At 36.9% G+C, this 13,952-nt stretch overlaps 7 protein-coding genes across 7 annotated transcripts; 3 read left to right on the plus strand and 4 right to left on the minus strand. All coding sequences in view use genetic code 12, as the record gives it.

Moving 5' to 3' along the window:
• Positions 1 to 217: 217 nt before the first annotated feature.
• On the plus strand, positions 218 to 1,213 carry RPF2 (rRNA-binding ribosome biosynthesis protein; the record flags this gene model as incomplete). Its single annotated transcript, XM_051816171.1, has 1 exon — positions 218 to 1,213. The coding sequence occupies one exon, from the start codon at positions 218 to 220 to the stop codon at positions 1,211 to 1,213; it is 996 nt and encodes a 331-aa protein (XP_051670448.1).
• A 209-nt stretch (positions 1,214 to 1,422) lies between these two features.
• CANMA_003948 (uncharacterized protein) lies at positions 1,423 to 4,536 on the plus strand (the record flags this gene model as incomplete). The annotated part of the gene is made up of 1 exon (XM_051816172.1): positions 1,423 to 4,536. One exon carries the CDS (start codon positions 1,423 to 1,425, stop codon positions 4,534 to 4,536), a length of 3,114 nt encoding a protein of 1,037 aa, XP_051670449.1.
• Positions 4,537 to 4,589: 53 nt separating this feature from the next.
• DAD2 (Dad2p) lies at positions 4,590 to 4,955 on the minus strand (the record flags this gene model as incomplete). Its single annotated transcript, XM_051816173.1, has 1 exon — positions 4,590 to 4,955. One exon carries the CDS (start codon positions 4,953 to 4,955, stop codon positions 4,590 to 4,592), a length of 366 nt encoding a protein of 121 aa, XP_051670450.1.
• A 216-nt stretch (positions 4,956 to 5,171) lies between these two features.
• SGO1 (Sgo1p) lies at positions 5,172 to 6,869 on the plus strand (the record flags this gene model as incomplete). The annotated part of the gene is made up of 1 exon (XM_051816174.1): positions 5,172 to 6,869. One exon carries the CDS (start codon positions 5,172 to 5,174, stop codon positions 6,867 to 6,869), a length of 1,698 nt encoding a protein of 565 aa, XP_051670451.1.
• Positions 6,870 to 7,042: 173 nt separating this feature from the next.
• Positions 7,043 to 8,014, minus strand: CDC21 (thymidylate synthase; the record flags this gene model as incomplete). Its single annotated transcript, XM_051816175.1, has 1 exon — positions 7,043 to 8,014. One exon carries the CDS (start codon positions 8,012 to 8,014, stop codon positions 7,043 to 7,045), a length of 972 nt encoding a protein of 323 aa, XP_051670452.1.
• A 1,445-nt stretch (positions 8,015 to 9,459) lies between these two features.
• Positions 9,460 to 10,991, minus strand: CANMA_003952 (uncharacterized protein; the record flags this gene model as incomplete). Its single annotated transcript, XM_051816176.1, has 2 exons — positions 9,460 to 10,418; positions 10,868 to 10,991. 2 exons carry the CDS (start codon positions 10,989 to 10,991, stop codon positions 9,460 to 9,462), a joined length of 1,083 nt encoding a protein of 360 aa, XP_051670453.1.
• Positions 10,992 to 12,615: 1,624 nt separating this feature from the next.
• CANMA_003953 (uncharacterized protein) lies at positions 12,616 to 13,284 on the minus strand (the record flags this gene model as incomplete). The annotated part of the gene is made up of 1 exon (XM_051816177.1): positions 12,616 to 13,284. The coding sequence occupies one exon, from the start codon at positions 13,282 to 13,284 to the stop codon at positions 12,616 to 12,618; it is 669 nt and encodes a 222-aa protein (XP_051670454.1).
• Positions 13,285 to 13,952: the final 668 nt, after the last annotated feature.

Raw genomic sequence — 13,952 nt, forward strand, 5'->3', positions numbered from 1 at the left:
TGTTTTCTAAATATGACACATTAGGAGACAAGTGATTCCTTTACCTTCATCTGTTAATGATTACCATGTCCCATTCTAGCAGCTACTTTATCCACTCATATGGTAGCACATAACGATAAAGTTACAACCTCATCTCTTCACCAAAAAATCAAAAAAAAAAAATCAAAATTAAAATTAAAAATAATTCTGTTTCCTACATCCCACTGATTAAGCAACGATGATCAGAACAATAAAGCCTAAGAATGCTCGTTCAAAGAGAGCCTTAGCAAAGAAGGAGGCCAAGCTTGTTGAGAACACCAAATCTGCACTCTTTGTTCCCGGATCCACCGGTAGCAAACTCCTTCATGATGCCATGTGTGATTTAATGGCCTTGAAAAAACCATTTGCAAAGAAATTTTCCAAAAAGAACGAAATAAGACCATTTGAAGATGCTACAGAGTTGGAGTTTTTTGCCGAAAAAAATGATGCTTCATTGATGGTCTTTTCGTCCCATAATAAGAAAAGACCAAATACATTAGTGTTTACCAGATTCTTTAACCACAAAGTTTATGATATGATTGAATTATCGATACAAAACAGTCCCAAGTTGTTGCAAGATTTCAAAAAGCTTACATTCACAATTGGGTTGAAACCGATGTTTGTGTTTAATGGACCGGCCTTTGATAACCATCCAGTTTATCAACAGATTAAATCAATCTTTATGGATTTCTATCGTGGTGAAGAAACCGATTTGCAAGATGTGGCAGGGCTACAATCTATAATATCACTTTCAGTTGGAGAGATAGAAGATTCAAATAATGAAAAGGATTTACCCAATGTCCATTTCAGAGTATATAGATTAAAGACGTTCAAGTCGGGACAAAAATTACCTCGCGTTGAATTAGACGAAATTGGACCGAGATTTGATTTCAAAATTGGCAGAAGAAGAACACCAGCACCCGAAGTTGAAAAGGAGGCGCTCAGGAAGCCTAAACAATTGGAGGCAAAGACAAAAAAGAATGTTAGCACAGACTTTATGGGTGATAAAGTTGCTCAAATACATGTTGGTAAACAGGACTTGAGTAAACTTCAAACAAGAAAGATGAAGGGTTTGAAAGAAAAGTATGATATTAGCGAAAGTGAAGAAGAAGAAGAAGATGACGTTTATGTTTCTGATGAGGAATACCTCGCTGACGAGGTAGAAGAACCACAAGCAAAGAAGCAAAAAGTGTAGGGATCCAGTCTGTATAGAGATGTAATTGAAGTTCAATTAGTGTAAAGCTGTTGTTTAGTAGAACCATCCTTTTTTGGTGGAAGAGAAGATGTTCGCGACTTTATTGAAAGAGTAAAAAGAAGAAGCTTAAAAAAAAAACAAAAAAATTATAAACCAAACCAAACCAAACCAAAGCAGCAACAGGGTTACCCTAAATCTCCAAGACTAATATGTCATCGATATTCAAAGCACGCACGGGATACACCAGTGGGCCGGTCGTGAAGTCCAATTACCCCAGTGCTGAAGAGCTCACCAAGAACAAACACTACTGTGTGTCACGATTGCCAGGATTACCCAATGTTTTCAAGACCACATCCTTTTCCAATGCATATTCAGATGCTGAATCCAATTACGCAGTCGTTATAAGTGATGACTCAATCTACGTGTGGTGCTACAAATCAGTTGATGCATCTCCATTTTCCATCCACTTCCCCATTGACAAATCATTGTTTAAATTGCCAGTGGCTATTTTAACCCGCCCATCTAGTGGGACAGACCAAGATCCAGGTATTGTAATGGTAGATTCACTTACTGGGCTCATTAAGTTTTATGAAAGCGTTCAACACGCGCCAACTTTGGGATTGATTAACGACAAATCATTGGAGTTGCAAATAGATCTTCAACCAAATGAGTATATAACATTAGTTGAAAATGTCGAACCTGCCGGCATAGCTGTAGCAACTTCACTACAGAGATGTATCCTCATCTCCCTCAGGGACTACAAGAGCAAGCCTCATTTGTCCACGATAGAATTGACCAACCCACATAATGGATTCCTTTCGAAAATTTTCAGACATAATGGTGGTGATGTTGTCGCGATCCGGTCAGCCAGCGTGGGAAATAATGACACATCACAGGTTATTCTTATCTTGGATTCAGTTGGCACGTTGTACTCAGTCACTTACTATTTGTTATCGTCAACGACAGCCCCATATGTTGACAAGTCCTCATCATTTAAACAAACGTTGTCTATCGATCCAGATACCTATCCTGGAAGCGGAACTTCTGCAAAATTCTTGGACATTTGGCCAATGAAAGATGATAAGTACTTTCTTGCTTTGGTGCGATCGAGTGGTGCTTTATTGCTAGCAACGTTCCGCGCCGACAAGTCTGGTGCGCTATACTACGGCTCCCATCAATTGAAAGCCAGTGGCGACATAACCACACCAAGACTATTTTTACCTCGGCCAGGAAAAACTGCGTTTGTCATTATCGGCAACTCCGTTATCATCACCGATTTGGATACATCCTACATAGAACCGAAGAACACCTTTACATATACCAAACCTCGCTGGGAAGATGTCATTAGATTCAATCCTGCAACAAATGTCATTGGGTATGGATATGAAAACCAAAGTGTGGTTTCAAACCCTTCCATAATCGTGATTACAGAAAACTACGGGATTTTGCGCGTGGAAAAGTTTCCCGCAACTTCTCAAAAGGAGATCAATTATGATCCTGCGTTGCTTGTAATGTCACACATTGAACAAGCAATATTTTTTTCCGATTCCAAAGAGATTGATTTTGATTTGGTACAAAACGTTGATAAAGCAACGGTGCATAATGCCGTTATATCCATTATTGAAGAAGTTATGACTTCGACATCGCCGTATTTGCCTGACGCACTTCCGGTGACAACAGACTTGACTCAACTCAAAGTAAAGATCTTGACTGAATTAATTGCTTATTGCCAAAGGAATTTCCCCAACGACACACCTATGATTGCTGAAGCAGTCAAAAACTTGGAAAAGACAAATTGTGCTTTGAACTTGTGGAGATATATTGATGCAAACAAATCATACATGGACGAGTTTAAAAAAATCAAACCTGACCCAAGACAATTTTTTATTTCAGAGATTGCTAGTATAGTTGAGGTGTTGACTTTGTATCTCAGAAAACTCGAGCAAACCGCTCTTTCGACTACTTCGTTGGTGGTAACTACCATTTATGATGGTGTATATTTGAACAGCGTGAGGTATAGTGATAAAATTGGCAAGTCGTGGTTATTTGATACCGATTTAATCAGGAATATTGAGTCACAATTTACTCAAGCCTTTGTCACCGGCGATGACAATGATAAGTACGATGCATCTTGCATTGTTCAAATATTGTATTATTTCTTTACCAATGCTATCAAGTTCACAAAGGAGCACAAGATTGACAGTCAATATGAAGAGTATACCAATTTATACAATGAAAAGAAGAATGGTTGGACCACTGCGTTGTTAAAATTGGGATTGGTTAAAGAAGCAATGGTGATTTCTGAAAAGTACTATGATTTTGCGTCACTCGCGAGGATATTGGCCACGGAAAGAGAGACAAAGCCAATTGAAGAATTAAACTATGGATTTTACTTTGAAGAATTTGGGTATCCTTTTGCTGCCAGCGTTTATGAGTATTACATCAAAAGCGGTGACATTCAAAGATTGTTACTAGAATTCACCAATTACAAGCCTTTCCTCTTGCAGTTTTTCAAAGAAAATCCTAAATTGACATCCAATGTATCATGGATACGATACTTGATCGATGAAGACTTTACCCAGGCATCAAAAGCTTTGGGATTAGCGGAATCATACAACACTGAGCTGGTTGATAATCAACTAACACAACTTTCCTTGGGTAAGTTGTCAGCAATTGCTGCTGGAACAAGCACAGTTAAGAAGTTTGATGATGAATTGTTGAAAGTTCGTTATCAGATTATGATTCGAGATGCAGTAGCGGGGCATGGAAGAATTGCTGCTATTAAACAGACAAATTTCGTTAATCAATTTATCAACACAAACATTAACAAGTCCGATGCTAAAAACTTAGCAGCTAATGCGTTTGATGCGTTATCAGTCAACTATCGGTTATCCGAGCTGTTATTAATTGAGTTGTTGACGATCATTGAACCCAAGTTTTTGAGCAATGATGGGTTTTTGTATGCTTTGAAAGTAGCACAAACATATTCCAATGAAGAGGTTGTTAACGCATATACCAATATTATATTATTACGTCTATTAACATTGGCTACTAAAGCTGACCATGCAACTGATGGCACTGACGAAGAGATAAAGCATGAGGTTGAATCAAGTATATTGTTCAAGACACTTTTGAAACAGCCACATGCCATTACTCAATTGAACCAGCTTTTGAAAAATCCCGATTTCAACGGCAACACGTATCAACCCTTGCCTAAATTCAACCAGAAGTTGGTTGATGAGTTGAAAAAGCGTCTTGGCAATAAATCTTTCAAAACATGGGTGCACTTGGTTGAAGAACAAGCCAAAATTATTTTGATTTAGATTAGTTATGAAGAATCGATTCAATTTTAATAGAATGTATTAGAAAGTCCCTTTCACTTCCCCTCTCCCTCTTCCTCATCGTTGAAGTCGCTCTCCAGGTCATTTGCGTCGTCATTTTGTAAGTTTATCCTAATTAAAGGTTCGGGATACACGTCTTGTTCGGCAACCCCATTCAGGGGATGATTTGTCAGTTTCAATAAACTTAGCGATGCCAACGATATGGATTGGATAATTCGTTGCCAATTAGAAAGAATCAACGCGACACTACTGGTTCCATCTTTCATTGTTTCTAAACGGTCACCAATTGATTCTAGTTCAGTAGCTAGTTCTTCAGTTAAAGTTTTGAATTCTCGTAGAAGTTCCAAGTTTGCTCTCTTTTCGGCTATCTTTTGATATATTGCTGTGTTCTGTCTTGCCATTATAGATAAAAAGGGACTAAATTTTTAGGAGAGAGAATGTTGTGTCTTGTTTTGTTTGATATGATGATATCTTTGAATCGCAGTGTGGTTTTAAAGCTGGATCTGAGATATTGAGATTTTTTTATTTTCTTTTATTTGTTTACATTTTGAAACCCATAACACAATTCCATTTTGCTTTTTTTTTTGCTTACACGTAGAGTCACCAGCAGCATTGCAATGGCAAGGAAAGCAGACCTTGGAGAACCAAGAGGCGATTTATCGCGAAGAACAACCATACATAATCCCACATCTCATACTTTGCGCCAACGTAGCCCTAGCGAATTTCACAATGAACCTAGTACAAGAACCCCATCACCATCACCACAATTACAGCAATACATAAACCAAAACAAAGTCCTAGCAAGACGTAATGGGATCTTGTCATCACGAGTCACAGAACTAGAGGACAAGGTCACATCATTGAATGATGAAATTACCAGACTTCGGAAGAATGATACTCTCAAACTGGCACTTGAACTAGTGGAGAAGAATTTGGTGAACAGTTTTAATGTTAGTATGAAACAATTGCAACGAATACGCGTCGACAATGGGATGCAGCATAGTACATGTGGTCCAGTATCTGCTTCTACGAGCTATAGGCATGATGTGGCAAAGAAAACTGAAGAAGTAAAGCCACTGATGACAAGGGAAGAGCGTACGAAGATACCTGTTTCAAAAACTAATTCCATAATGACTCCACCCACTCCCACTATCAATCACGAAGCTATAGTGAAGGAGCAACCTGGAATACCACAGTTTTTCAAGAAAGCCGATCAATTTGAGTCTACTAGCAAGTTTCTGACAATTTTGGATGAACTGGATTCAGAAGATATGTTTGATATAAGACAGGTCGGCGTGTTTGCTAAAGAACCAACTGTTGTTATTGATGAGGATAGTGATGAGGATGATAAATCGGACATTGAGAAGCCGTGTGGTCGCGTCGAAGATAATGTGCCTGAAGATCAAAAAGACAAGAATGTTGATGATGAAGATGACTTTTTAGCAGAGTTTGGCCGTCATGAGTCATCCTTTGTAGGAAAGGTGAAAGAGTCAAAGGAAATGGATACACAAAAGCTGGGGGCAGAGTTGAGAGAAACAAAGGAGAAACGATTATCGAGCATGCCTGATATGCTGGATTACGAAGCCCTTTTAGAAAGCTTGAAACTTAAAGGTGATTCTGGTCAGTCAGAAAAAGGAGAACATGGAGTAGAGGCAGTGGGTGAGACAGTTGCCGAGGTAAAGGCAGGTGCGCCAAAGACTAACACTCGTACTTCAAGACGAGGTAAGACGAATGTTGACAATGATAAGATTCATGACGACATGCCGGGTAATGAAACCGCCGCCACCACTGAATCGAGAGCAGTAATTGATGCTGAAAAGAGTGTTGAATCGGAACCACAAGAAGCACCTATAGAAATCACGGGTTTGCATAGTGAAGAGGGTTCAAACTCAAAAAGATCGACAAGGTCAGGAATTAGTGCTTCATCACACAAGTCATCACTAGCACCAACTGCAAAACAAAGGAGACTGAAGAGGTTTCAAATCAAGCAAGACTCCGTAGCTGATAATGATACTTTAGGAGAGAAATCAAGAAATGATGAAACTACTCCTGCTATTGCATCAAAAGCTGACATGGCGGAAGATGCTCATCTCACACCAGAACATGAAATAATTGATTTGGACCAATCGCCTCAGAAAAAAACTGATAATAAGCGTCTGGATTCAAGAAAAACTACAACTAACATTAATAGTAGAGAGAAAAGAAAACCACTTTCAAACTTGACTAATTCCATCAATAAACCAACTAAAAAACGGAAACAAACAACTCGAAATGAAAACTGGGATCTAGATATATTCGACCTTAGAAATGCTTGATGGTGAAAGATGGATCTAAATTACAACTATTAATTAAGAACTCTACGTATCGTTGTATTTAATTTCAGGCTAAATATTAATTTTGTACGTGATGGATGATACCTCCTCTCCCCCCCAAAAAAATAAAGAGGACGATTCACGTTATGACTAGGATCTAACTCTTTGCCTCTCTTCTAAACACTCATTTTCATTTTAATTGAAGGATAAGGTTCATATCCAACAATTTCAAAATCTTCAAATTTAAAATCATCAATATTTTTAATCTCATCTCTTCTCTCCTCTCTTATAACTAACTTTGGAAATTGTTTAGGACTTCTGGCCATTTGTTCCTTTAATGCATCAATGTGATCTAAGTATACATGAGCATCACCTAAAGTATGAATAAATTCTCCACAATCCATATCTACTACATGAGCAATCATTTTAGTGAGCAATGCATACGATGCAATATTGAAGGGGACACCTAAGCCCATATCACACGATCTTTGATATAATAAACACGATAATTTTGGTCTGGCAGTGGCTGTACTTGTACTTGTAGCTGTTGTTGATTCTGATTCCAGGGTTGATTGCTGATGATTACTAGGAAAGCTGACATAAAATTGACAAAAGACATGGCATGGAGGTAATGCCATTAGTGGGAAATCAGGCGGGTTCCAAGCAGACATGATAATTCTTCGATCATAAGGGTTAGTTTTCAATTTTTTGATTACATCTTGTAATTGGTCAAATCCTTGACCAGTGTAATCAGTGTCACAATCCTGATATTTAGCTCCAAAATGTCTCCATTGGAACCCATAAACCGGCCCCAAGTCTCCTTCACGACGATGCGTTAATCCCAAATTATCTAAAAACTCTCGCAGGCCATTCCCTTCCCATATTTTGACCCCCTTGTCACTCAAAATCTTGGCATCAGTGGACCCAGCAATGAACCACAAGAGTTCATGGATTATACCCTTGGAAAATACACGTTTGGTGGTGAGCAAGGGAAATGTATCGTTGGATAAATCAAATCGTAATTGGGGTGGAGCAAAGAGGGATTTGGTACCAGTACCTGTTCTATCGGGTCTATGTTCTCCTTCGTCAATGGTTCTCTGACAGAGATCTAAATAGGCTTGTTCTGATTTGTTGATGGAGACTGTCATTGGAAACAAGTGTATTTTATGTAGGAAGTTTGATCTGAAGAGTAGGAGGAGTTTGTGAGGGTGTTGCTGTTGTCTATGTTTAGGCTTTTTGTTTATTTTCTTCTTTTAATCGCGTCTTTGCAAGAATCAAATTTAATTTTAATTTTTAATTGTTTTCTTTTATTTGACGCGACTTAAAAAAGTTAAGAGAGGTAAGGTAAGAGAAGAGTTAAGACAACAATAATCTATCGCAATTAGCTCCCTATTTGGACTATACAACCTCATTTTCCAGGCCTACTTTAGTTTAAAATTGTTGTTTGATTTCAATACTATACACATGCAGATCTTTTTTCCCCTTCCCACTAAATGGTTGTGATTGTATTCTACTCTGTACTCCTTTGGTAGTAAGACAGTGTACATCATTCTACTACTAGCTCTTCAATATTATTTACTTACAGGTGATGATGATGATGATAGATGACGTATCGGTTTAACTGTGGTCAAAGTTGCTTTTCTTTCTGGCCGGTTGTCAACAAAAACTATTTTTTTTGTTACAGTCCATTTCCTGCCCCAATTTGGTCTTTGTAACACAAAATCAGGAGCAACCACTACTTATATTGCTATAGTGACGCCATGCGTATTTTTTTGACTTTACTTTGTTTTAATACAGTACAGAGAATTCATTACCATTGGTGTTTTTTTTCGGTTTCAAGGGGGGTAGGAGAAGGAAATAAGGGTCATTCATTGTGAAGTGAAACCAATTTTAAAACGCCTCTATGTTTTTGTTCCTTTTCCTCGAGGTGTAAACCAAAACAGCAACAGCAAAAGCAGCAACAGCAACAACCACCACCACAACAAAAACTATAAATAGAGACCAAATTTGCCTTCTAGTTTCTCCACAATTGGATCTATCTCTTCTTTTCTCATCAGTTTTCTAGAATCTCACATTCATATAAACTAAAATAAGCAAATCAATTAAACAATGTCAGACTTAGGTAGAAAAGATATCGGAGACAAAATCGAAAGCAAGGTTAAGCCAGACTCCCAAAAAACCCTTTTTGAACAAGCCAAGGATAAGATTACAAATGCTGCTGATGATGTTGCTGGAAAGGGAACCTCAGAAAATGACAAGTCAATTCCTCAAAAGGCTTCTGATGCTGTTTTTGGCAGCAAATAAAATATTACTATATATACTTTGATGGGCTAAAGCAATAATAATAATAATAATAATAATAAAACAAAAAAGGAAAGAAGAAGTATTTTTAAATTGTCGAAAACTTGTAGAATTTCTCTATCTTGTGTACCACCGTCTATTCGGTCACTTAGTTTTCACTTTACATCTTTACTACTTTTGCAACCTTTCTAGACCTCTCACTAATTTCTATTTCAAAGAGAGCCCCTTCTGTTTGCAATACAAACAAAGTCAAACATCAGAATAATATATTAGTATAAATTAGAAAAGAAACTTAGATTAGTTTGGCTAACCAAGTGGTAAAACTATCAATCATCTCCTTAGTAACTTCATGGCCAACTCCATCCTGAACAAACACCTCACTTTTATCATTGGTATTCAAATATGTATCACACCAAACCAAACTCAATCTGGGTGGTACTAGTGTATCCTCTTTACCAAAACTAGCAAACATGGCAATTTTCCCCATTGGGAAATTCTCAAAAATATCTTCATCCTGTTTGGATAAAAGCTTGTGGAAAGTTTCAGGATATTGCGTATCTTGTTGTTTTGCAGTTAATCCTAATTCAGCGTAGTTATAAAAGAACCATTTTTTATCGTAATTATCGCCATCCACTGGATTTTGTTTTAATCTGTTAACCAATAAGCTTGATAAATCGATTGATCCAACAACTGGATTAATGGCCGTGACCAAGTCGGGATACTCATTAGCAAAACGGAAAACAGTATGCCCACCCAAAGAATATCCCGATAAGATGTTATTATATTGGATATTGTAATGTTGATGCGTTTGTTTGAAGCGATTGCTTAATAATGCGTCCAAATTCAAGTAACTAGGCAAAAAGTCAATAATCAACTTAATATCAGCAACATTGCCCATAATTGAACTCACCATATCAACTGCATGTGTATCGTTTTTCCTATCTGGAAGTTCATTCCATCCATAATTATTTAAAGAATCAACTTCACGTTCACCGTGATTTCTCAAATCAAAAGTAACGCAAATCAAGGGTGGCGTTGCAGTAGATGATGAAGTAGTTGTTTGCTTCTTGGCGTAGTATTGATGTAATACATTATAAGCAATTGATTCAGTGAACTTATAGTTGCCAAGGCGTGGATGTATTAAGTAAACAACGTTGACGGGAATTTCATCAATGTTTGTGGTGGCATTGTTGAAGGATTTCACATAAGCTGACAAGGAGTCGGAGTTGTAAACATAAGTTCTAATTCCTCCTATATTGTAAATTGTTTTTGAGAATTCGGTTGGGTCATGATCAAATGTCTTCATTTTGGGATGGATATGATGAAACTGGAGTAACAACACGTTCGATAAAAATTAATATCTAGGCAAAAATCTTTTGGTAAACTTTTGACAGATATTATTTTTTTCTTTACATACAAACATACATACATACATACACACACACAAATATAGAAAGGACCAAAAGAATAACTGAGACAACACCCACCAATGGGGCATAACGACCATAATAATTTGAGTAAAAACAGTTCTACAATATCACTTCCAATTCAATTGATACTTTTATATATATTATTATTAAACTAAGTAGTTAGACTAATACTTGGTATAATAGCTAATAGCAGCAAAATCTAGTTGCTTCCAAAGGCAGCATCAGAAGCCTTTTGGGTAGCGGACTTGTCATTTTCTGAGGTTCCCTTACCAGCCAAGTTGTCAACAGCATCAGTAACCTTGTCTTTGGCTTGTTCAAAAGTGGACTTTTGGGAGTCTGGCTTAACCTTGCTTTCGATTTTGTCTCCGATATCTTTTCTACCTAAGTCTGACATTGTTTAATTGATTTGCTTATTTTAGTTTATATGAATGTGAGATTCTAAAAAACTGATGAGAAAAGAAGAGATAGATCCAATTGTGGAGAAACTAGAGGGCAAATTGATCTCTATTTATACACATTTTGTCTATGTGGCTTCCTCGTATATAATTTGCCTCGAGGAAGAGAAGTAGGAGGAGGAGCAGTAGCAATTTTAACGAAAAGAAAACAAACTGAGGCTCACTCCATATACAATTTTATTATTATTATTATGGTTGAGGTTTTTGTGTAAAGATGGTAATAAAAAGTAATACTATTACATTCCATATTTAATATTTGCATTATCACATGCCAAAAATAAGTTTCAATTAGCAATGAATGACCTTTGTCTCATCTTACTACTATTCTCCTGTCCTTCCTTGTATACAACATAAAAGAGTTAGTAGGAGTTAAATGTGTGTGTATGTGTGTGTGCGTGTGTAATTTAAGACACGTAACATTTTAATGTATGAGAGGGAAGGATGAAAGTATATATTGCTATCGATTTTGTGTAACAAAATATCATTTTTCCATTTTCCTGTTTTGGGGCTTTTTATTTTCTTGTTATTACTATTAAAAGTTAATATTAAAGTTGCTACCAACCTATATTACGTACATGCCACACATGCCAAAGTTACAACTGGCTGTTGAAAGAGCAATCAAATAAATTAACCGAACGAATCAAAAAAATAAAAAAAAAATGACAGTCAAAGAATACGTCATTCATTCAGATTTAGATTTACAAAAGAATCTTTCACAAGAACACGTATGATTTGATTGAACAACAAAATACATTGGCTTTTTTCTTACCCAATAACTGAAATAGATTCATAACCAAAAAACATTTAAGACAATATTACAATACGAAAAACATTGTTGAAAAAGTAAGTTGTTGGGTTTACAGTCCAATTTGAACAAATTACGAGATTGTTTTTCATGGTCTGATTTACCACACTCTACTTTTACAACAAAAAACTTACAATTTGTCTAGTCTGTCCTCGGCCATCTGCGGTTCTAGATTCATCAATTGTTCCAAAAGGGAGAGAGAGAGAGAGAGACAAAACCAGACAAAGAGGTCACACCACTCCTTTTGTTTCACAATTAATTGTGTAATAAATCCTGTGGAACTTACCCAATAGGTTAGGATTCCAAGGTTGGCCTCTCTCTTTCTCTTTTGCTATATGTTTTGCTTGCTCTCCTCCAAATGCCACAAAAACTCGCCAAAACACAAAAGTCAAAAGTCAATAAGATCTATTTGCCACAACTTTGCCACTTAGATCTGAAGACTTTCTCTATTGGACCTTTCTCTCAAGCATAACCAACCGAGACATCGCAGTTGATTGCAACTACGATTATGTACGTCTCAAGTATACAAAAACTAAAACATCAACCTTAGAGGGGCAATTCGATGCCCAATCTGGGTCCAGAATTAGAAATAGATAGTACGAGGCTTTGGTTTAGCCTTTCTCTACCGTTCAAGTAAATAAACGAACACACTTTACAGTACTGACACTTCTACCAGAATAGATGGGATTACAAAACGCCATCATTTTGAATGACGTCAGAGATAATGACATCAAACCTCATTGAAAAGATACATTTATTCATATTTGCAACCACGAAAAGTACTTGAACCATCGGGGTTCAACAAGTACACAATTGGCCTTAGCAATCAACAAGGGCTTCTCCTTATCAGTAACCGTTTCCAAGTATCCCTCAATAACCACTTTCCTTCCCTTTGCCTCTTTAACCTTTGAATGCAATACAACTGTACTTTGCGGTGGTGCTTGGTTCTCAAAATCAATCAGTAAACTAGCAGTGACTCCTCTTTTCGAAGGTAATTTACTAAATCCAGCTGAACATAATCCTTCATCTAAAATGGTTGATATAATTCCGTTATGTATTTGTCCATCCTGACTAATCAACTTATCTCCCAAATGATAGAAACTAGTCAATTCACCCGTAGTATCATTAACAAATACAAGAGGATCAATTTCCATCAAATCTGGGCCAAATAGAATCCCCGTGTTTATGTAGTTGTTGCGGTGTTGTTCGGGGAAAGATTTACTTGAAGTATAATGTCTGATATTGGGATTGGAAACTAGCCTCTTGTATTCATCAGTGGCCTCAATTTGTTGAATAACCGAATCATTGATGTGATTTAACTTGCGATCAGTTGAAAATTGACCTTTTCTCCAATCTTTGGGGAATGCAACTGCACCTACTGCAAATGCTACTAACGGAATTGTCTTCCTCACTGTACCTCTGAACATATTTGGAAAAAAAAAGATAGGGATGTATTGGTTTGTGCTCCCCTGATAGGGTGGGTTTTGGAAAGGCTGGTGTTGTTGGTCAAGGGAATCCAATCCTGCAATTCACCGTCAAAACTAAAAAAAAGAAAAAAAAAGATAAAAGTTAACAATTGGGCCGCATCAATTACTTGTTCGGGAATAACCACCACATACACAACCGTACAATCCTATTGAACATCATAGAAAGGTAAATAAGCACTAATACTCCTTCGCATATTGACTCCTTTACCAAGGCTCTGCATTAGTCAACATTGTTATTACGTATACTTTATAAACTGTAGAAACATACAATCTTCAAACAAGGCAAGCACGTACGGAGTTCCTGTCTATTGTTTTGTGTAAGATAACATGTGCATTTTGGTGGGGGTTCAAAAACTCGATTACTTTTATCAACAGTAGTACTTATATAGTGGTCAAATATGATCAAATTGATAGACGATCCAACTTGGGTACTATTTTCTTTCACCAAAATACCTTATTCCATTCATTTACAGAGTCGCTATCATCAAAATTAATAATGTCTACCCCAATTACATCTACACAAGTCGTTCTCAAACAATCACCATCAAGTTTCATCAACCCAAACTTTGGTGAATCTGATTCCACTTTTGAAATCAAACAAAAGCCAA

Source organism: Candida margitis (assembly GCF_024628925.1).
Source record: "Candida margitis strain CBS 14175 chromosome Unknown scaffold105, whole genome shotgun sequence".
NCBI lineage: Eukaryota > Fungi > Ascomycota > Pichiomycetes > Serinales > Debaryomycetaceae > Lodderomyces > Lodderomyces margitis.